Consider the following 23,501-nt stretch of genomic DNA (forward strand, 5'->3'; position numbering starts at 1 on the left):
AGAGAGCGATCATTACAATGCATGATACTAGAGTAGCATCCACAGAATTACTTGCATTCATATTGCAGCTTATTTATAGGATACTACAACTCATAAGAATGTTCTAGAAAAGCAAATGCTACCCAAACTTCAAAATGTATGAAATGTGACGATGCAACGCCTTTTCGCCGGTATGTAGAGTGGCGTGTCATTGCACCAACTGCATTCATCGGCGATGCTGACTGACAGCCAATCGGCATCGGCGGAGTGGTGGACAAGGCGATGACGTTGCCTCAAACTGATGTGTGCAAATCAGCGCCGGACAGCGTGCTGAATGAAACCAATCAGCGCCTTCCAGCGAACAGCTGCTCAGCCAATAGCAGACCTCCACGACAGAAAAGCAACAACGGCTTATATATGGAGAAAGCACACTTCTCTCAGCATCATTCTGAACAGGCAAGATCAGAGAGGATACATAAGAAGATACGCAACTCATTCGGAGGGAACTTGACTGGATTGATTCATTGTCGAGGCCTTTAAATCGTTGATAACGCTGTAGTAACGGTATGTACATAAACCTGTGTAAATATTATTTTAGAATATTGTGACATTTCGTGTCCCACTTAGCATAAGTGTTTTCCAAATCGTGTCATGTAACCAATGTAAAACGCTAGCAAAGCATTGACAACAATACAGTCTCGTTTTAATACTGCAGTTGCCATTTTAAAAAAACGTAGTTTGAATGCAGGGTGACTAGATGTTACATTTTTATTCGGTCTTCGTTCTTCCATGACATTAACTTATACACTACCCAAGAACTGACATTAATACTAATACTATTTGTTTGAGATTAAGACTATTTATTCTGCTATTCCAGCTTGTAATTTTACTTAATGTTTTTTTCCCATGCATTTGGTTGTAATGGTTGTTTCCTGTCTCTAAATGGTGGGCAAAGACTACAAACTTCTATTGATCGGTTAAGGAAGGAGACCTCGTGGTGCATTCTGGATACTTAAAAAGTCTTATTTTGTCTTTTGTAGGTTTTACTCATTTCTGCGTCCAGAAAAAGAGAAGCAAAGATGAAGCTGTTGTGGCTTGTAGTGCTTGTGGTCGGCACCGTGCGTGCTGATGACGACGAAAAGAAGGACAGTGTGGGCACTGTCATAGGAATTGACCTGGGAACAACCTACTCATGGTATTAAGGAATTAAGTCACATTCAAAATTTCAGATGCCTTTTGAAATTTTTATTTTTTTCTTCATTGATACCAAGAAGAGTACTCAAAACTAACCTCTCTTTAATTTTCAGTGTTGGAGTCTTCAAGAATGGACGTGTGGAGATTATTGCCAATGACCAGGGTAACCGCATCACCCCCTCATATGTGGCCTTCACCAGTGAAGGTGAGCGACTCATTGGTGATGCTGCTAAGAATCAGCTGACCTCTAACCCGGAGAACACAGTCTTTGATGCCAAGAGGCTGATCGGTCGCACATGGGGCGACTCCTCTGTGCAGCAGGACATCAAATACCTGCCTTTCAAGGTGAGCTACAACTCTTAGCTGTTGCAGTAGTGGTCATAATTGAAGGGTTTTTATTTTGTGTTCTCCAGATTCTTTTTTTTTAACATTCATGTCCTATTTTAGGTTATTGAGAAGAAGAGCAAGCCCCACATCCAGGTTGACATTGGTGGTGGCCAGATCAAAACATTTGCCCCAGAGGAGATCTCTGCTATGGTCCTGACCAAGATGAAGGAGACTGCTGAAGCTTACCTTGGCAAGAAGGTAAGAGATGTTTCCACAAATCACTTGATTTAGTTCTAGTTTCTAATAAATTAGTGAAACTTACAAAAATTGTTTCCTTTTGTGCTCAGGTCACGCATGCTGTGGTCACTGTCCCTGCCTACTTCAATGATGCTCAGCGCCAGGCCACTAAGGATGCTGGCACCATTGCTGGTTTGAATGTCATGAGAATCATCAATGAGCCGTAAGTATTTAAACAAGATACTGAAATTATAGGAATATTTTCATTTCTGCTGTATAATATTAACTTCTGGTTTTTACTTGCATTTAGTACTGCTGCTGCTATTGCTTATGGCCTGGATAAGAGAGATGGCGAGAAGAACATCCTTGTGTTCGATCTGGGCGGTGGTACCTTTGATGTCTCCCTTCTGACCATTGACAACGGTGTGTTTGAAGTGGTAGCCACCAACGGTGACACCCACCTGGGAGGTGAGGACTTTGACCAGCGTGTCATGGAGCACTTCATCAAGCTTTACAAGAAGAAGACTGGCAAGGATGTGCGCAAAGACAACCGCGCTGTGCAGAAGCTCCGTCGTGAGGTTGAGAAGGCAAAGAGGGCTCTGTCTGCCCAGCACCAGGCTCGTATTGAGATCGAGTCCTTTTTTGAGGGAGAAGATTTCTCTGAGACCTTGACCCGTGCCAAGTTTGAAGAGCTGAACATGGTAAGTTCAGTCTTCTTAAAAAGCTGCACAACAGTAATGTAACAAGGTTTCTCTAAAGTGGCTTACAACTTTCACTTCTTTTCACAATCCAGGACCTGTTCCGTGCTACAATGAAACCTGTACAGAAAGTCCTGGAAGACTCAGACCTGAAGAAGCCTGACATTGACGAGATCGTGCTTGTTGGAGGCTCCACTCGTATCCCTAAAATCCAGCAGCTGGTGAAGGAGTTCTTCAATGGCAAAGAGCCATCCAGGGGCATCAATCCTGATGAGGCTGTGGCATATGGAGCTGCTGTCCAGGCTGGAGTGCTCTCTGGAGAAGAAGATACTGGTAAGTCTTCTTTGCTTAGTTGAAATTGTTAAACGTGATTAAAATAGCAAGTGTTTGCTTATCAAAAATGTGTCTGTCCTTGCAGGAGAAGTGGTCCTTCTGGATGTGTGCCCTCTCACCCTTGGTATTGAGACTGTTGGAGGAGTCATGACCAAACTGATCCCCAGGAACACTGTGGTGCCAACAAAGAAATCTCAGATCTTCTCTACAGCCTCTGATAACCAGCCTACTGTCACAATTAAAGTTTATGAAGGTAAGAATTGGACAGCACTCCAAATGCTTAATATAAAATTGATCATGATTGTAAAATGTTATAAAAGCCTAATCATTTATTTATTTTTTTTAGGTGAGCGTCCTCTGACAAAAGACAACCATCTGCTGGGCACCTTTGACCTGACTGGCATCCCCCCGGCCCCTCGTGGAGTTCCACAGATTGAAGTCACCTTTGAAATTGATGTCAATGGCATTCTGCGTGTCACCGCGGAAGACAAGGGAACAGGCAACAAGAACAAGATCACCATCACAAATGACCAGAACCGCCTGACTCCTGAAGATATCGAGAGGATGGTGAACGACGCAGAGCGCTTTGCTGACGAAGACAAGAAGCTGAAAGAGAGGATTGACGCCCGCAATGAACTGGAAAGCTATGCCTACTCTCTGAAGAACCAAATCGGCGACAAGGAGAAGCTTGGTGGCAAACTGTCAGATGAGGACAAGGAGGCCATTGAGAAGGCTGTTGAGGAGAAGATTGAGTGGATGGAGTCCCACCAAGATGCTGATCTGGAAGACTTCCAGGCTAAGAAGAAGGAGCTGGAGGAAGTTGTTCAGCCTATTATCAGCAAGCTCTACGGTAGTGCAGGTGGACCTCCACCAGAGGGTGCCGAGGAGCAAGAAAAAGATGAGTTGTAGGCAGGCTTGAAGTCTTTGGTTGCCCTTTTCCCTTTAAGTGGCATTAACATGAATTTGAACTGATGGGACTCAATTGTGAGAGGAGTGGCGGGGAAGGGGTGAAGATAACAAGCAACCATACTGAATTTTCTAAAAGACTTGAAAACAAACTTCAGTGTGAGAAATGTCCTTCGCTGCAAGGCGGAGATTCGTCAGCCCAGATGAGGCTTGTTGCTGCTGTTCTCAGGCAGTCCTAATGGGGGTTTTGTGAAGGGGAGGGGCTTATTTGGGTGGGCAAGTCATTAGTGGGTACACTTAGGATGGTGTCTGTGGGATCAATTTTTCTGTTCACAGGCAATGCTCAAAGTTATTTATTGTATTTCTGGAAAGACACTGAAATAAATGTTTCATACAAACTATTAGCTGGTGGTCTCATTAATTTGATATTTGCTGGATAGGATTTACTTCAACAAAAACTCAGGGTTGGCACACAGTGTTAATTTATGGCTATAATCTCGTGTGCCCAAATTTTACATAATGGGATCAAAGTGATTAAAACTGACATTTGCAACAGAATACAATTGTACTTGAAACTGTCATCCTGCAGAAAGTAAGAATTTTAATGGTGAGAATAGTTTAAAAGGCTTCTATTAACTCTGAAAGTTGAACATTGAAATTTGAAACCTACATGTAAAAGGTGTCACTCTGTAATAAGCTGTCAGAGTTAAACATACAGGCAGCTCTAAAAATCAGTCTGACTTCTGGAATTTGCAGAAACTGACATGAACCTTGAATTGCAATAAAGGTTCACTTGACAACAGTCACAATGCAGTCATTATAAATAACGCCATGTGTGTCCATTCCTGCAAATGCAAAAGCCAGATTGATCGTCTCGAAGGCTGGACCATTGTTCTTCGTCCCATCTGCATTCCTCTCCCTACACAGCTGCCATGGCAATAAACACATGGAGTGGTCCAGGCGGTTTGGTGGCAAATCTCCTTCAAATTTCATTAGGGTCCATCTGCTCTTCTCTGCAAACACAGGAAACAGCATGACATGTCTGGTCTTAAGAAACATGGGCTCAAGAAAATGAAAACCAGGAAAAGGCAGCGTACCAGTATTAAATCTGTACATTGAGTTGATGGCACCATCTACAGTCAACCCTCCAAATATATAGATGTTTGCACCCTGTACCACAGCCGAATGGGCTGCAACGCCTGGTGGGATATCTCCTTTTGACTGCACTTTCTCCCACTTCATGATCCCTTTAAATATGGATTCCAATATTAGATTAGCCAGAATTTTCACAGTTAATATGTTTTACCTTAGTAAGAGGCTTACCTGAGTCAAGAGAATACATATCATTGAAGAACTTATCTCCAGCCATGCCTCCATGAATATAAATCTTCGAGCCAACAGCAGCTATGATGTGTCCGTGTCTGGATGCTGGTTGCCTACCTTGTGTTTCTGGCTGAAACCAAGTGGAATAAACTGGAAAACATTCACACGCAATGCATTAAATTAGCATGAATCTTTTCTTGAATTTGTTACCATTGAAACAATGTTTTTTGAGGAACTGTCTTTCGTACTGTACATTTACACACACTACTCAGATCAAGTTGTAGAGCTTTTACAGAGAGCTCCACAGTCACTGCAGCAATGTCTGTTGAAACTAAAATTATATCTGAACTCAAAGTGGACTGATTTTATGGTATTCTCTCCCGTCAATCTTAAAACAGTCGATTCTTTAATTGTCATACTAGATAGTTTAGAAGACAGTGCCATATAAATACTTAAACTGGATTGATGAACAATTAGCCTGTATTTTTAATTTAGTTTTAAAAAGTAGCTATTATGAAACCTATCTAATGTCACTTTCTCTTTGTAATGGATAACAGCAATGCTATTTATATGAATGCACCTTCCTCTTTTTTGAAAAGACTGGATGAGGCAAGGTGGTTATTAGAGGGAGTTGAGCAGCATTATGTACCTTGGACACTTACTCAACTTCGTACAAAATTTAAGGAGGTGTCACTCTCCTTTATAGCCGAAAACTGCATGCCTAACCTTCTTTCATTCCATACTAGTATTATGATAATTAGATCCACTTTATAATCAGAATTTGTCAAAACCTTATTCTTTACATGGACCCTCCCTCCACTCCTCCAAAAGAAGTTAACAATTATTTATTTATTTATTTTTACAAAGTTTGCGATTTTTATTGGATTTAGTTAACATTATTTCACATATTTCTCAGCATTCATTGCAAAACACTGCTTATTATGATTATCTTACAAAGCAGGTTCTTTGCTCTCTAACCTGTATCAAACACATGAAGTTTGGTGTCTGAGACGGGTGTAGCGCCTGCTTCCCCACCAGAAAACACATACAGTTTGTCCCCTAAGCAGGCTGAGCTGGTGTGGTACGTCCTGGGACTGGGAAGCTCCCCTTTTGCTTCTACATTTTTCCACTGAGGCTCCTTGTCTGGAAACAAAATAGACTTTACCGTTTTTATAGGAATTATAAACAACTGCTGATTAGAAGAAAATCTTAAGACAAGATTTACCAGAAAGTTGTAGTTTCTGGATACATTTGCGATTCCCCGTTTGCTGTGCCCCACCAAACACCCACAGGCACTGTGGACAGCTTTCGGACACAAAACTGCAGTGTTCATATCGGGCTTCTAAACCTTTCCAGTCAGATGTGATCCATTCATGATTATCTGGTAAAGAAGAACAAACATACAAATCCAGACTCATATATTTTAACTTGAAGGAGTCATTAGTGAAGTACATAACTAATGTTTTACTTACAAAGTCTAAGTGCCTAATGCTTTATCATATGCTTATGCAGAGATACACATTAAAAACTGTTCGTGGATATTTTTACCTAGATTTATAGCATATGACTCTGAAAAACTGCCACTGGGATTAGCTCCCCCAACAATAGCGATTCTTCCTTTTCCTCCATCTTCAGAGGGAACAAATGTGCAGGTATGACCCACACTAACCCCTGGAGTGCTTCCACTTGGTATCAATGAATACCTGTTGACAGCAAAAAGGGTTTCAGGAAAAAAAACAAAAAAACCCCCAAGAGATCATTTCTATTCTTACATAAATAGTACAAATGATAAATTTTTACTATACATACCAGATTCCTTCTTTAGGTCTATCAAACGGGTCGAGCACTGGGAGAAACTCCATGGCACCCAATGGTGAAGTTAAGTCAATTTGGCGTTATTTATTCTTCATGTCTGCTTTGATTAGGACAATAATGGCAACATTTCCTTTGTAGAACGTTGGAGGAAACATTCAGTTTGCTCTTACGTAAAAACTTAGCACAAAACAAAAAGCGAAAACAATGACTGGCTTTTAAATGTTTTTTTTTTCTTTTTAAAACAAGAATTATATATCAACTTTAAAACACTGTTGAAATTAACTTCGTTTAGCTAGAAAGCTCCAGGTGAAGACAGGAATAACAGCACGAGCTTTACCAAGCTTAGCATGTGAAGCACTTCCTCCACACCTAGCTGCGGAGTGCGGAATAAAATGAGAACAAACTAGTAATCAAGATCATTTAACAGTTCTCTGACACTGTTCATTACGTGATGCTGTTTACATAGTTCAGTAAAGTTAAGACGTTTACTCACCAGCGTAAATATTCTAATTCAAATCAGGCATGAGGTTTAGGAAACAAATTATGCGTAGGTTTTTGCGTTAGCTACGCTATTTGGTCTGATTCAGACGTATTTGTCATGGTTTCGTGGCGCGCATGCTCTGTTACTTCGCTCTTTTTCTTCTTCTTCTTCTTCCTCTTTTATGGCGGTTGGAAAGCAAAGTATTGATGTGCATTACTGCCATCTACTGGAGTGGAGTGTGGACCCGGACGCCACATGTATATTATCCCACACAAAACAAAACAAATTCTCTATATCCTTTCTATTAATTTTGTCGTCTTTTCAGTAGAGAACAAAAATATTCAGAAGTGGAAAGTTTTTTCAATAGATCTTGTATATTTAACTGTAATTTATTGTCTTGTAGTTTGCATACTAATTCCCTTCTCTCAGCAGAATATTTGGAACAGAACAACAAAACGTGTTTTATTGTAACTTCTTGAAAACAAAATTATATTTTGTTGGATGTTTTCCTATTTTAAAGTAAAGTACTATTTAACCCTGCATGACCAAACCGTCATCTTTTCTATTTCGTCCTGTTCTCATTACACCAACTTTTCTTTGTCCGTATAAAGCCACCTGCCAGTTCGTTCTTCTTCCCACTGTTTCTGCCATCTTTCCGTAAACTTTTGTTTAATAATTGATTTGATTTCTCTTTAACTGTTACGCTCTACCCAATGCAACACATTAATCCCGTATACCTCGGGAAATACGTTTTATGCTGCGTAAAACGTCAAAGAAGAAGAGCCGTTTTGCGTTTGCACCTGTCAGCCACCGTAGTTTGCAGATCGTTTCGCATATGATGAATGCGGTTTCGCCCAGTGTCGCTTGCTACGCGTTTGCACCTATTGGTTTTATTACTTTGACTAAACGAGGTAAGAACTTTTTTTTGGTCTTTTTTTGCTAAATCACGACTTTCCACAACTTACAACTCCGCTTGATGCTGAACGTAGACTTGTTTTCTTGTATGCACAGTGTTGACAAAGTGTAACATTCCTTCCCTATAAAATTTAATGTAAGTGTTAGAAGTCTATATTCCGGAAGACAGCTTTAAGAAAGTTGAAATATTTGGTTCACGATACTGGAATACAATGCGTTCACTGGGTATTTGTTGGCTTTATTGTTGGCTGTATATGTACGTAATGAAGTCATACTTCTATGTTTCAGCTGTTAAAGTTGCAATCCTTACCTTTTGTGATTTCTAGTGAGTCCAAGTTACATTGAATGTTGAATGATTCACAGTCATCTTACCATGGAAAAACGGCAGTTCACATAAATCAAATAAAATTTAAAAATATGTACATTAAATGCATGAGAAAGAACCTGGTCAGCCAAGTACAATAGCTGTAACACAATGGTGAATTCATACCGTTTTAGTTTTTTCAGTGTAGTAATTGTTTATTTTTTTTCCACTTGTTTTTGTTCCTTGTATCATATTTATTCTGCCAGTTTTGTTAATGATTAAGTCACAGTTTGTGCAAATCAACATTGATGCTGTAACACTAATTGCAATTCACACTGAATCCACGAGGCTGTGCAGTTGTACAGTAAACCAAATTTCAGAAGTACAGATTTCATGAGCAATATTATTAACCCATCTACAGTAGGTGGGACTTTGCTTTACTGGCCAACATATTTACCTGATTTCATTTTAGTGTAATTCTGTTAACTTGCCTTCTGCTCTACTACATCTTAATTGTCACTCTTGTCTTTGTTTTTTTCCTCCTATTTTTTCAGGTACTGTTCTGTCATAATATGTGTACAATGTTAGGATTGTAATTTGCAGCACACATTTTTTTTTAAAACATAGATTGAGTTTTATACGGCAACTATGGTTTCAGGTGAAGGTCTCTAGCTCTTGTTACTAACGACTCAAGAGCTAAAACATCTGTATGCTTGTCTTTTTTCACGCATTGTCATTTATTTTTGATTTGGAGGTTTGTTAGAAAACAAATAGCATCATGAAGACCAAGAAGCATAAGATAGAGCAGGGATTGAGTTGCAAATCCGTTGGAAGTTGCTACAGGTAATATAATGGCATCCTGAGCTTTGAACATCTTGTAGAAATCCGTTCAATCCATCATCTTAGAGTATGAGTGAATGCAAGCCTACCAAAACATGGCTAGCCACCTAAGCCAACAGGCTGGGAAAGGAGAGAGTTGGACAGAGACACAGACAAGAAGCACATGATAACCCTGGAGGAGCTGCAGAAACCTACAACTTCTGACAACTAATGTTTCCACAAATCTTGGGTTTGTGAAAAAATTGGCAAGAAAATTGTTATTGAAAGAAAGTCATAAGAAATTCAATTTGCAGTTTGCTATAAGCCATTACTCTGGAAGAGAGAGTTTTGGTCAGGTGACACCTGGTGGTGCCTGAGCTTGAGCTATTTCTAAAAGAAACATGAAGAGGAAATCTTGCCTAAAAGTTGGCAGACATATCCCAAGTAACATGCAGCAGTAATTTTATAGGTGATCCTATAAATATTCACAAAGTATTAACAGTACTGAGGGAAGTTTTTTTTTTTTTTTCTTGAACACGTAAAATGTTTCAAACCTCCTGAGGTATTAATAGTTTTGCAAGGTACTACATGTCAGCTGAAATGCAGAACATTTGTTATCAAATAAGTTTGTCTTCGTAAATGACTGACATGTGGAAGTCCTGTTCTGCTTCCCGTTTGGGAAAGTTGTGTAGGAGTTTCAGAGAACTCCTTTGTTTTCTTTTCCTTTGAGCTGATAAAGACCTATTGAATCAGGGATTTTTTTTTTCCTGGCAGATCAGAATGAGGGGACAAAGGTGAATGATCAGGACTCCTGAGAAACAGACAAGAGACAGGATAAAGAGATAACTGGACAAAGGATTTTCGTCAGCCTAAAATAGTCTAATTGAGGATGCGTTATCATTGTGAGCATTGTGCTGACATAGACTGTATTGGCCAAGCAGCAGTGTCACTTTCTGCCAGATCTGTGCATCTCTTTTAACTACGGCTTTGATTTTGGTGCTTTCTTGGTAATCTGGTCAACTGGTAATCAGGATTAATATTGAAAGTTCATCCTTGGGTTACTAGTACACTGCTGCTCAGCAACATGTCCACACAGTGTGATGCAGATATTGCTGTTGTGTCACATTTCACCTTGAGGTGTTTTAAATCATGATGTACTGTAATCTGGATTATTGCTGCATTAACACGATGCTGTATTGTTTGTGTTTTCTCTGGTATTAAACACATTTACAGATTATTTAACCTGGGTATTAACTGTTGGATTGTTGTCGTTGCAGCTTCCTCTGAAGTCGAGGTCTCTTGATGTTTTTAATCTCTTGCAAATTTGAATTAATATGAATTTGAATTATATTCATTATTCTTTAAAATAAATACTTCAAAATGTCCTTGAACATAATCCTGAAAGAGTTTCATTGTTTAATTAAAATATGTCTAGCTTTTGAAGAAAACTTGAAAGCTCTTATTTGCCTATGAGAGCCATTAAAGGAAAAATCTGTGAACAAAGTGTGCTTTGGTTTAAACCAACTTTTGCTTTCACGAATAATGGTTTTTAATGACTATTGCAGTTGTTAACACCATGAATGTCTCCTGGAGATGTACTAAATACTTATGTTTTCTTTACAGTATATAGTGTAGTTTTTTACATTATTGGAACAAATTAACAAGTATAGCAAATATGTAAATAGGACTTGGTCTTTTGGTACAGATTAATTGCGTTCATCAGAGTTTGCTAAAGCATAACATACTAAGGCAAAGGAGCAGAAAACTGAGATAAGAAATGAGGGGAAATCTAGCCTGCAATTGTAAAAGGTCATTTAATCCATAGAAAATCTGATTTGCGGTATGAAATACTATCCAGTGCTGACCCATACAAGGTCTGATGGGCTCTTGACAATCCTCCTCCCCCTTGCAGCCCCTGAGACTGTGTAACACATTCAGATTCATAAGACACAATCATGGTGACTGTCCATTCTTTCAAATTTGTTGACAGAGCTGATTTCCAGTGTTTTAAAATAATCCTGGAAGCTGTAACTAAACCGACCATCTTAAAAAAAAGTATTCTTTTGGGCACATTTAGGAATTGGGATCTGCACAACAAACATATAGCAGGAGTCGGAGAGATTATTGAGCCTTTCTACTACTTTAGCCCAAAACAGATGAACAGATTTGCAGTTCCATAAACAATGTTGTACGGTTCCTAGTTGTGATTTCCATTTCCATCAGATATAATCTTTTTTCAGTTTTATTCAGTGTAATCTCACAGCAGTATAATATCTGTGTACAACTCCCGCCTTGTGCCTTCTACATATTTCCACAATCTTCCAAAATCCTCAGCCACTGTTCTTGTCCTGTGTTTGTTTCCAGGTCTTTTTAAAACTTATGCATATATTGCTAATTGAGAGTGTTATTTTTCTCAAATTCTTTTTTTCTGATTCACAAGTATTGAAAAGTTACTTTCCCCCCCAAAATATAATAATTTAAACTAATGCTGACTAAATTTCAAATGCAAACACATCAGCGATCCTATGGATATTCAATTTGAATTATAAACACTAATAGAAATAATCACAAACATATTTTTACTTTGGTAAAACCAAGTAACATACTTTTACTTTGGCTTCCAAAATAAAAGTATGTTTGTGATTATATTTATTTCCACAACTGTGGCTGCATCTTGTAAGTATATGCTGTATGTTTGCACACTCAGGCATGCACAAACAGGCATCGTGTTTCTTCCCTGTCCTGTTTATTGAGGCTGAAATCAACCCGTCTACACAAGCACACAGGCTCTGTCCAAGATGACTTGTCTTACAGTTTACCTCCGGAAGTCACCTGATAACTCTCCTGAGACATCTTCTTTGGTCATCAACTCATATGGTAAGAATAATTTTCTTTTCTTTGTTTTTTAAAAAAATGTAAATTATGCTGTCAAAATTGTGTGATTGTTGTGTGAACTTCACAGCATATTTGTGTGAATCCAAAAAATGCAAGACTCTTCATGCACATTTCAGCAAAATATGTATTTTGTTTCTCCATCATTGAGCGTAAAGCCATGTTCTCAATGTTAAGTAAGCTCTTGTGTCATGAAGATCTGATGCTGACGACACTCAATCCTGCAGTGTGTCTATTAGGATCAGAATCCTATCCCACACAACAACTAGTAGAGTTGAGTGGAGTAACATCTTCCCTGGTCTGGTAATGAGGCCTCTCCCCTTTATCTGGTGTTGCATTGAATTATTTATTGAGGGTATTATCCAAACCAGGGAAGGGTGCACCTTCACTGTTTACTGACACTGAAGCCTCATTCATAATCTAGTATTTATCAGGAGGGATAAATGAATATAAATAAGGTATTATAGAGGTGTGGCCACATTACAGAGGTTAATTTGGGTATTTTATGCATGGGATGTTTGTGTGAATGTGTGAGGAAGAGGTCATGAGCGTTCTGGTTCTGTTACTTACTATGACAATATTACAATGAAACAACTCGTATTTTTAAATCAACAAATAACATTTATTTCTATATCTGTTTATTAAGAAAGATGAATCATAATGCAGATTAGGTCTTTTTCATGTTTTGGCATTTCTTCAGAATGACCCAGTGAAGGAACTTTATGGCTGTCCAAGCTTCAGGGTTTATAGAAATTATAAATAATTTGTCTTTTATTTCTTGTTTCAACACTACCGATAATGAAAGTCTCTTGAAGAAATCTGTGATTGGAAATCAACCTCAAGATATCGACAGAACCAAAAGCCTTTTACATATTTTGGCCACCATACTACTCATTTTGAACGCAAACACAGGATGCGTACCTGTCATTTTTTAAATTCCCATTTAGAAGATTTAACAAAAGGCTTACTTAAATAGGAACTAGTTCCTACCTTTTATTTGTTTTAGCACATCTGGTACATACTGTGCTATTAAGCTGTTCATGTTCAGTCCGAAAGTCTTCTTGGAAGCTTCCCCTCACCTAAATGTGGGACTTACTGTTATCTTTAATAGTTTGTGCAAATTGGATAAACAAGTGAACACCAGCATTTATCAAAAACAAATCCTAACCATAATAATGTAAATTATTATGTTACTAACATCAATTTTACTGCCTAAAATGTTAAAGCTTGTAAAATTTCTGACGCTGTTACGAAATGCTTGCTCTTTCTACTTCAGTCCTTATTTTAGTCCAATTTGACATGTGGCCTTTAAAAACTGGGTCAAGTTTTTCTATGAGCATTCAGAAAGCTTTTGTTTGGTACAGTGTGCCTGTCGACCCCTAAGAGCATTTCCTTTTGCTGCGAAGGAGTAATTTAGAGCCTTAAACTGAGTGAAGACCTAATGTTCTTTCCTCCTCTGGGGATTTGTGGATTCTCTGTTGTGTATTTTCTCTGATCTAGAGTGAATCCCTAGTCAAAAGTATGTTAAAGTATTTGTTTATCTGACAAACATACCAACCCAGCAGCTGTACAGATAAGAACACAGAAAAGATTATAGTAGTTATTGCATAAGTATTATTTTTTTCTGCTGCACAGTGCTTGCACCATCTGTCAGATTCTCCTTATCTATACAGGGGCATCTCAATCTTTTAGAATATTATTTAAAATTTTATCTATCCCAAGTTGCTTTAGTAGCAGTGTTTAGTTTGTCTGTATTGTTGTGACTTCATTTTGTCCTTCCTTTTTTTTATTTTCCACAGTCTTTCTATTGGATTCAGATCAGGCAAGTTTGTTTGTCAAACAGGCATAAAAAAACCGGCATTGGCTCTTTTGATAGTGTGCACTAGGTCCTGCTGGGAAATTAAATAAGCATCACCATGAAGCTTGTCAGCAAAAGTAAAACACAATGTACTCTAAACTTTTCTGGCAGATGGCTCCAAGGACTAGAATGAACTAACACAGATTACAGGCTCCCTAAATCATCACTGACTGTGGAGATGTCACACTGGACCTCCAGCGACACGTCCTTCAGACTCTGGGACTTAATTTCTGAAATCTGGTTTGGTCTAAAAAGAAAACCTAAGAGCTCTGAGCAAAAGTGCAGTAGCTCAGGTTGGCCGGTTCTGCTATAACTCTGGATCAGAAGCACCTTAACAGAAGAAATCCAATAGTTGTAGCATTTGTCCTGGACATGTCTGTGTGGCAGCTCTCACAGTGCAGCTAAAAGCTCTTAAAGTGCAGCTGCAATCCATATCATTTCATTTTCTTTTGTAACTTACTTCCTCATTGAGGGTTATTTTGACTGTCTACTGAACAACAGTCAAAGTTTGTAGTATTTTTTGTACTGTGTGGGAAACATGACATTTTTAAAAAACTTAAAAACAATATTTAACAATTCTCTTTAAAATAAACAGAGGTTTTGGTTTACACTTGCTGTCAGTGGCTGCACTTATGCAAAGTGGTTATCCTGTTGTATCACAGTTTTCCACTAAATTAGTGTTTCTTTTGCCGCCACAATGTCAAGCATTTGTCGTCTTCACCTTTCTTTCTATGAATTGCCTGCAAGACCTTATGGATAATGGGGCAATGCCTGTGTTGCCATGATTAAAGTGCATAGGTATTGATAAAACCCACGGTATTGTTAAACATGCCAAGTTCATCTATCAAAGGCAGCTGTGCAGCTTGCTAGATACAGCTGCTGTAAGGGACACAAATTATCCTCTGCTCTTTCTGTTAAACATACTGGCATCTGACATACAAGTGTCTGGCTTCATGGATTAAATGGAGAGAATAAATTTGATCCACTGCCCTGATTAAATAAACCTATAAGAATTGCGTTCCACTGGTTTTGGACGCCTGCATGGAAGAGGATGAGTTTTTTTGGACGTTATATGAAAAGCTTGTTAAAAGAAATTCAATGAAGAGAAGCGAGGACACCTTGTGTGCCTCTCATCAAATCTCCTCTTTGTTCCACCCTGGATCAAGTGGGATGAATTGGCACTCGCCCCAGATGAGAACTTTTAAATCCTACACACAGCAGTTTCCCAACTTTTCAAACAGCCTCCTGTTCTTGGAGAAAAGGGTTCAGAACAGGGATTAACTCTTTTTTTTTTTCTTCCTGGGTCCTCTTTGATAATGGCTGGGTAAACTGTCACATAATGACTGTCAGTGTCCCCTGGACTGGCTTTACCGGATCCTTTTGGGGTAAATATTTTTTTCAAATGTAAATGTAGCAAATCAGTATGAAAGACAGAAGACAGAATTAGGGCAATGTGTAAGAGAGACATACTTACACAGCATAATTCCCACCATAAGATTTCTCCCATTCCTAACCATTTGATTGGTGATTATAGTTCTAGTTAAATTATGTTTAATTTATTCAAAATATGTCATTTATTGTATTCTACTTAAGTTATTAAGCAAAAACAAACAAAAAAAACACCCAGAGATATCTCTGCTTACTGAAGCATTATAATAACAGTCTACAATGTTCATCTATACATCTTCACTTCTTCCTTGTTGTAGGACCGCATAAAATCTTCAGTCACTGAGTACCATTCTCCTTCCCCTTGGGCATCTGTAATGTGGTTGACTGTGAAGCTTAAACCTGTGTACTGAGAGAAACTCTGTGATAGATATTGTTTTGTGGAATTGTTTAATTTTCTGTTTTAAATGGGAACTTTGGTAAGAATTGGAATAGGAATTCTTATTTTCTTGTTTTCTGCTGTTTTGTGGCCATACAGGGAGCCTAGGTATTGTACCTTTTATTTTTTTAGATACAGATTTTTATTTTCAATCAGAAGGGGGGGGGGATTTGTGTTTACTGACATGGCCTTAGAGACCCTGAAGTTTATTGCTCTCATTCTTTTTGTCAAGTCATGTGTGAAACCCTGAACTTGTGAAAATCAATCACTTTTATGCTGAGCTGAGTTTTGTTAAAGTTTTTTACATTGTTTGTTGCTAGATTTATTTTATACATTTTGTACTTCAACCATTAAAAGAACCATTAAAAGGTTATTTCATAAGATAAGTTTGACTGCCTTCAAAGACCAAAACAAAAATTGAGATGCACAATGTGTAAGAGTTCTGAAATATAAATGTATTCAACTAAAACGTATGTGTTTCTAATATGAATTGTGAAATCAGAAATTAGCAGAAGTAGGCATTAGTATATCTGTGGAGGAAACAAAGATGCTTAAAGAAGATAAAAAAAAAAAATGAGGACCTTACCAGATTATCAGGTTTCCCATATGAGTAGTCAGTGTTGCATGTAAAAGGTAAATGCCCCGCCTAACCACAAGGAACCTGCAGGGGTTGGAACAGCCTGTTTTCATGCACATCATGACTGATGCCACTGTCTTATCTGATATCGCTCAGATGGTGTATCTCATCCTTCCAAAACATCAGGACCTGCTCTTACAGATCACATTCATTCTAAAACCAAAGCTTGTTTTTCTTCTGATGTCTGGTTCTGGTAGGAAATATTCTAGTTAACTCCTCAGATGGCTCATATTTATATGTCAGGAGTAGGATTCATCTGCAGTTGTATGTGCTCAGATTGAGGTTAATCTATGGAGATTGCTGTTTCCTGTCCTATGATATCAAATGATCCTATTGTGGCAGTAGCTCTTGTCTCTATTTCTTACCTTTGAATTCACATCTGAGGGGAAAAAATATTTCAAAGAATTTAAAGGGGAATGAATTGTAAAAGTACTGGCATTCAGTGTTATTACTGATCTTCTTGACATAGTTTTTAAAGAAATGCTAAAGCAACAAAAAAATCTAAATATTTTTGTTGCCCAAAGTAATTAATCTTCAAAGGCTTTGCTCCGTCATATTCAAAACTTCAGTCAATATTTACCACTTGAAGGACTTTAAACATTTTGCCTCCTGCTAGTCTTTTGCCAGCCTCCTTTGGCCATTTTCTGTTGACTATATGACAAACTAGTTAGGTCAGATACATTTGAGACTGCTTCATGACATCATTTGTGTGAGGCATGTCAAGACCAGGAAAATCTTTCCAACAGTGTTTTCTCTTCTCACAAAGTTCCTTCACTACTTTCAAATCCATGCCAAGTTCAGTGTGGGAACGACAAACATCCCTCGTACCCAAGCTCTGAAGTGCCAGCAGCAATATCACACAGCAGGTCTCCTTTATTTTACCCGTAGACTGTGCTCTGATAATGAACAGGATTCATTTAGAGCAGGACAAAGCCAGTGTTAGCTGTGGCCATGTCAACATGGTTAATAAGTCTCCTACAGTTGTCAGCAGGACCGGGAGGGATACAGGAAAGACGAGCAGACTTAAGAAAGTGAGATAGAGGTGAAGAAAGAGGCACTTTAGCAGACAGTGGACACAGACTGACATGCATGCAGTGCTCCTTCTATGTTTCCAAGGATTACAATTAACATTTTAACTTTTACCACAGTCTATTGTTCAATTGTATTCTCAGAACTGATGATTCAACTGAATCACACAAGATGTAGACCAGAAGATTGCTCAGCAAGGAGGTGATTGCACGTTCCATAAGCCGGTCTTGCATTAAATGCAACAAAATGGTCAAAGCATTATTGATCTCCATTTCTCTCTGGCCTTATCCAAACAAATTGGTACACCGATAACTCCAGGCATTTTAAGTCTAGTACTCCAAAACACCATTTCAAAAGGCAATAGTCTTTCCAAAATTGTCTAGTAGTGAATCTCTGTGCATACTATCACTGAATGATGAGGCATTTTTAGGGAAAATGCTGCATGAAAGACTCAGTACAATAAAATGGTGGGTATAAATGTAGTAACAGTATTGCTTTGAATAATCACAGTGGCTCAGTTTATCCCATTGGTTTTTCTAAAGTTGCTTGTCAAGAGTTTAGACTAATGTTGCATTGCTCAACAAGACACATCAAGTAATCCACCTTTTTAAAAGGAGCCTGAAAAGCACACTTTGTTCATCTATCACCTGGCATTTATATAGCACCAAACAGGAAATTGTGGTCAGCACAATACTTATTAAATTGATTTACTCCTCCTTATGCAGTAAGTATAAACTTATCTTATTTGGAAAGTTACAGTTTGACTTCCAAAATGGCTGCAATTCATATAAATTGTCAAATTTGAGTGTTTTGTTTAAGCAGGTAACACACAAAGTATTATGTAAGCTCTACTTCTGTTTGTGGGCATGGATAAAATGAAATATGTTATTGCTAAAAATGTTAAGTTGCATTGCAATGAATAGATATCACCACAGTCATTGGTGGAAAATTTGAGAGCATTCTCCTAATGTGAGAAGATAAATAAATGCCAATTAATGAGACATAAGATATGATAAAGGGTCAGATAGATCTGTTATCCTTTTAAGTCTTGTGGTCACCTCCCATTGACCTTTCTGTTGGAACAGTTGTGATATAAGAGCATAAATTTAATTCAATGCCTCAATGATCTTCAGCAAAAAGTGTTCACTGCTTTATCAGAATGCAGTGTAAAACAAATGAGTTATTTTAATTTTGTCAGTATGTAATTTACAAAATGAAGTACATTTTAATAAAGCTGAAATTAGACTTGGAGTCTGGTTTAGAAGGAAATGTAATGTATAACACCTGTCAGGCTGTCTTAAAGCTTTTTCTTTTGTTTTTATAGGTGAGCTCAAACTGTCAGTCTTCAAAGAGCGTGAAATACTCGTTGTCAGCGGTGAGTCATCTTAAAGGCTGCCCATATGGAGAGATCCTGCTTTTGTGCATCACATTGAAAGCTGTGCACTACATGCTCCCTCTTCATACTTTGTTTGTGAACATTTTCAGTATTAAAAATATTGTAGAAAATAGACTACAGTCTGCAAACATAATTTGCTGAATGTAAATATTAAATAACCTACTTCAGATAACTGTTCAAAGCACAACAGGAGGCCATTAATGATAAAAAGCTTGGGTGGTGGTACATTGATTCAACAAAACTGTTTATTTTGGTTTCCCAGCAACCAACCCGGACACCCTTGTCTTTTTGTGTGGGATTCTCTATCTAACCACTCTGCATCCTTTTTCTTTTTCTCCTCCTCTGATTTTTCTGTTTCTATTTCATTTCTCAGTACTAATCATTTGAGTAAAACAGAGAAACTGTATTACATATCAACTCTTGAAAATAATCAACATATAATATACATGCTACAAAAATATAGGTAAAACTTGTGCGTAACTATTAATGCAAACATTTTCATACATAAATAATAAAAAAAAACCAGATGTTATTTGTCCCTATTTTTCAGAAATGACCAAAATGCCAAATCATTAGCTAACACATAATCTAACATTTTGTAGGAATTCTAACTTTCATTGTACAGGTTTTTATGTACAAAAGCTGGAGAAACAAGGAGGAGCTTAAGTCGCACAAAACACACCTCTTTGCTACTTTATGCACGTATCCTGTCATAATAAAGCCACAGAGTAGAGTATTAAATCACTTTACTGGTGTTGGAATACAATTAAAATTATTTACATTATATATATTTTTTACATTATTTAATGATGCAAGAGAATTTGAACTTATATTTTACAAAGCAAAAAAGAAATGTCTTATGTTTTTATTTCTGTTCTACAAAATGAATCTGCCAAATAAACATCCTCCAAGACTACCGGTACTTATTCCCTCTTTTTATTGAAGGTCACTAATACCAGTATTGAATGTTTAAGGAAAAACATAGCATGGGACAAAACTAATATATATAAACCTTCAGAGCAGCATAAAGACTGTCACAAAGTAGGCTTCTGTCACCTGAAAAACATTTCCAGGATTAAAGGACTAATGTCTCAGCAATACCTAGAGAAACTCATTCTTGCATTTATCTTTAGTTGTATAGCTTGCTGCCACAGCCTCTTCATAGGTCTGCCTAAAAGATCAGAAAGCTGCAGCTGATTCAGAACGCCACTGCATTCTCACTAAAACCAAATTGTTGACTGTATGGTGTGTTGTTTTTTTTGTATAACTTTGTATTTTTATGATGTAAAGCATTTTTAACTGCCTTGTTTCTGAAAAGTTCTATACAAATAAACTTGATTGATAGATTAATAAGTCTTTATAATGTGCTTTTCCTACAGTTTTGGAGGCAAGAGACATGCGGAGTGACTGCCAAGAGTCCTGTAACTCCTATGTTAAGGTATGTTTAGCTTTTCATGATAATACAGAAATCAAGTTTTACATAACCTGTATGATAAATGTTTGTACTTTTGTTTTTCAGGTTGGCAAGTTTCCTGACGGTGATCCAAAGGGAAGGCAGAAGACTCCGATGGTTCCTCAATGTAGGAATCCCATCTTTTTGCAGACTTTTTACTTGTAAGCATTCAATTAGTTTGTTGAGCAATTTCTTTTCCAAACACAACATCATTAAATGATATTTTCGGTGCTGTGCTATGAAAAGATTAGTTGTTTTCACCAACACACACATAGTATTTATTACATTTTACCCACTCAAATTTCTATTTGTCTCCTATGTAAAAACATGATGAATGTCATAAATGGGAAGAGTTTTGCATGAAATTATATATTCATTTTATTTTATTTCTAGTTTAAGACTTTTATAGTCTCATTGTTCCTGACAAATGCATTTGAAAAATTATGTGAACAGCTCATTATTTTAATGACAACATAATTTGAACCAATGGAAAAGTTCAATAAACTTCTATTTTTATTCAAATTCTCAGATAGTGTTTCACCTAATTTTAAGCAATGTTCAATAGCTGCCACCAGAAACTGATACCAACAGGGACATTTTGTCCATTTCTGCTCAAAGTCTGATAATTCACAATTCTTAAATGTAGCTGTCTTGTGCTTCAAACTCACTAAGCAAATTCTTGCATTTTGCATGTGTTATTCTATATTTGCAGTACAGTCAAGGAGGAGGACCTTCACAAGAGACTTCTCTTTACAGTTTGGAGCACCGACTCTACATCAAGGTACCTGCAGGAAAAATTTTAACATCTTGTGAATAACACAATTTAAGCAAGTGATAACAAACGGTGAAAATAACATAGATATATGTTTGGAAATTTATTGGCATAAATCTTTTTACCAGAGCAGTAAAATATACAGTTTTAATGTTTAAATTGCATGCAGGTTGTTTCTCACAGTGTTCATCTTTGACTAGTAATTGTCTTACTTTTGCTTTCCTCACTAAAGAGACTGACATTGACAAAGGCTTATTGGGTCTTTGTTTCAGTGAGTCAGATATTTTCCTGTGTACGTTGTATTAAGGATGCAGGCACAATGCCTTAATGTGTTCTGAAAGCACTGAACAAAACCATTCGGAGCATGTCTCATGTTGTCAAGAAAACTTACATAAAATGTTACGTACAGCTTGTAAATAAAGTGAAGAGACACATCTTATAGCAGTGACTTTAAGATTGTGGAATTATTTTAAAGATTAGGATTGGGAGAGTTTCTGGGACACAGATTAAGTGTGATTAGTTTAGTTCAGTCATTTTATCAAGTTGATGAAATTCCAAGATCATGCTCTCCAGGAACTTGATTTACTAAGTCGTGGAGATTTGTATACCCTATAGCATTTTGTGTGCATTCAGTTTAAATTTTTATGCACAGCCAAAGAGAACTGCTGTTATTACAGAAATATTTTATAGATTAAGCTATTTATCACTTAGAGTATTCTTACACTAAAACATTTTCCTTCTTTGGATTCTTCAGGCCGTATGTGTCTTGTACAATTAACCAAAGTAGAATCTGTTCAAGGCAATCTTACTTTTTCAGCTACAGAGAAGTCACATGACTGACATTATTCACAGTTGTTTCTGAAAATGAAAATCAAATTGCTTAGTCCACTGATATATGTGCAAGGACTTAATTTATATATAGTTTTCAAAGCTTGCTCCATGTTGTGAGAAATCTATGGACCTTCTGGTAAAAAGAGAATCGTGTACTGTATACATTTAGAATTTCATTGTCTGCAATCATGGCTATAAAGTTAGTCAGCAAACCTACACAATATTTACCAAGAATCATAACTGATTTCTGCAAGATTGACCTTCAACCCTGGAGCACCTGTGCTCATCACGGAAACAATAACAAGATCTAGTTGAAATATGCTTGTTCAACATGATCTGTCTTTATGCTGCTGAAGTCAGAAGTTGTGGGAAGCGATGCCTCCTCAGCAAATCCTCTGAAATACTCCTGAGCGTTTGCCAAAATGCTGCACCAGTCAAACTGAACTAACTCATTTCCTTTCTGTGATTTATTAGCAACATAACATTGAACAGATCCTGGAAATCATTTATTGTTTCAATCTGAGTCTCTGAAATCCATGAGAATCTTATATATGAAGATTTTATTTTTGTCATGGTTTTTCCAAAGACAAACATCATTCTTGTTGACATAGGAAAACTTGAGAAATAAATATCCATACACATGCACTCTTATAATCATAAATAAGTATTGACTAAAGGTAATGTTGACATGGTTGCCACGACTTCCCAAACCAGGAAGAGACCAGACAACTTAGAGATGGAAATGTATTTACTTTATTTCAAAAAGATTACAAATTTGTCAGCAAATGCAATAAACCTACACTTTAAAGAAATAGTCCCCAACAATACCCTGGCCAGCAGTTTTCTTCACAAGCTATGCAAAGAAAACATTGATCATGTGGAAGAAGGTGCTCTTTTCAGATAACACGCAGATGTACCTTTTTGGCCTAGATGCAAAATGTTAATAAAAACAAACTCTGCAAATTACCCCACTATGAAACGTCATGCTGTGTGGACGCTTGTCCTCAGCACAATAAAGAAACTCGGTCGGTTCCTTTATTGTGCAGAAAACCTGTTAGAGGCTGCAAAATATTTATGACTGGGGTTGAGAGTTACTTTACTACAGAACAAACCTAAGCATGCAGCCAGAGCTTGAATAGAATGGCTTAGGTAATATCTTATTCATGTTAGAAAGTGCAGACCCATTTACAACTAAAAAGAGATTAAAATACCCATAAACCCCCTTATAAACTAGAGATTTCTGTGTCTAGATATAAATGTTGGTTAGAAATATGTCCACAAAGATTTGCAGTTGTAGTTGCTGGCGAAGATAATTCTGATTCAGGGAGGGTACATGTTTCTGAAGGTTAATTGAACCTTCACACAAATAATGTCAAACTAATAATTCAATTAAAATATAATAGTAAGTATATAGTATTTAATTTTTGTTTGCTAGTGTTGGGTTAAATGAGTTAGAATTAAATAATGCATTAATTCC

The 23,501-nt window shown here is 37.3% G+C and overlaps 3 protein-coding genes across 6 annotated transcripts in view; 2 read left to right on the forward strand and 1 right to left on the reverse strand.

Moving 5' to 3' along the window:
- Window positions 1-380: 380 nt before the first annotated feature.
- On the forward strand, window positions 381-4,072 carry hspa5 (heat shock protein 5). Its single transcript, XM_028026174.1, has 9 exons — window positions 381-543; window positions 1,020-1,174; window positions 1,287-1,518; window positions 1,621-1,758; window positions 1,848-1,960; window positions 2,048-2,438; window positions 2,531-2,768; window positions 2,854-3,021; window positions 3,115-4,072. The coding sequence occupies exons 2-9, from the start codon at window positions 1,059-1,061 to the stop codon at window positions 3,675-3,677; spliced, it is 1,959 nt and encodes a 652-aa protein (XP_027881975.1). The 5' UTR covers window positions 381-543; window positions 1,020-1,058; the 3' UTR covers window positions 3,678-4,072.
- A 23-nt stretch (window positions 4,073-4,095) lies between these two features.
- Window positions 4,096-7,530, reverse strand: rabepk (Rab9 effector protein with kelch motifs). Of its 4 annotated transcripts, none has more exons than XM_028026176.1 (8): window positions 7,306-7,530; window positions 6,807-6,909; window positions 6,546-6,700; window positions 6,223-6,378; window positions 5,976-6,140; window positions 4,998-5,147; window positions 4,772-4,921; window positions 4,096-4,687 (listed from the first exon to the last, which is right to left on the reverse strand). In XM_028026176.1, exons 2-8 carry the CDS (start codon window positions 6,857-6,859, stop codon window positions 4,464-4,466), a joined length of 1,053 nt encoding a protein of 350 aa, XP_027881977.1. In that variant the 5' UTR covers window positions 6,860-6,909; window positions 7,306-7,530; the 3' UTR covers window positions 4,096-4,463. The 4 variants fall into 4 exon arrangements, with proteins under 4 accessions (XP_027881977.1, XP_027881979.1, XP_027881978.1 ...); XM_028026178.1 differs by having other exon boundaries at window positions 6,807-6,912; XM_028026177.1 differs by having other exon boundaries at window positions 6,807-6,942.
- A 4,516-nt stretch (window positions 7,531-12,046) lies between these two features.
- rgs3a (regulator of G protein signaling 3a) overlaps window positions 12,047-23,501 on the forward strand; it is a 130,866-nt gene continuing 119,411 nt past the window's right edge. The window contains exons 1-5 of the mRNA XM_028026172.1: window positions 12,047-12,208; window positions 18,897-18,947; window positions 20,348-20,406; window positions 20,488-20,582; window positions 21,134-21,202. Coding sequence (XP_027881973.1) covers window positions 12,130-12,208; window positions 18,897-18,947; window positions 20,348-20,406; window positions 20,488-20,582; window positions 21,134-21,202 — 353 coding nt within the window. The 5' untranslated portion in view covers window positions 12,047-12,129. The remainder of the gene's footprint in view (window positions 12,209-18,896; window positions 18,948-20,347; window positions 20,407-20,487; window positions 20,583-21,133; window positions 21,203-23,501) is intronic.

Source organism: Xiphophorus couchianus, chromosome 8, assembly GCF_001444195.1.
Source record: "Xiphophorus couchianus chromosome 8, X_couchianus-1.0, whole genome shotgun sequence".
Lineage (NCBI taxonomy): Eukaryota > Metazoa > Chordata > Actinopteri > Cyprinodontiformes > Poeciliidae > Xiphophorus > Xiphophorus couchianus.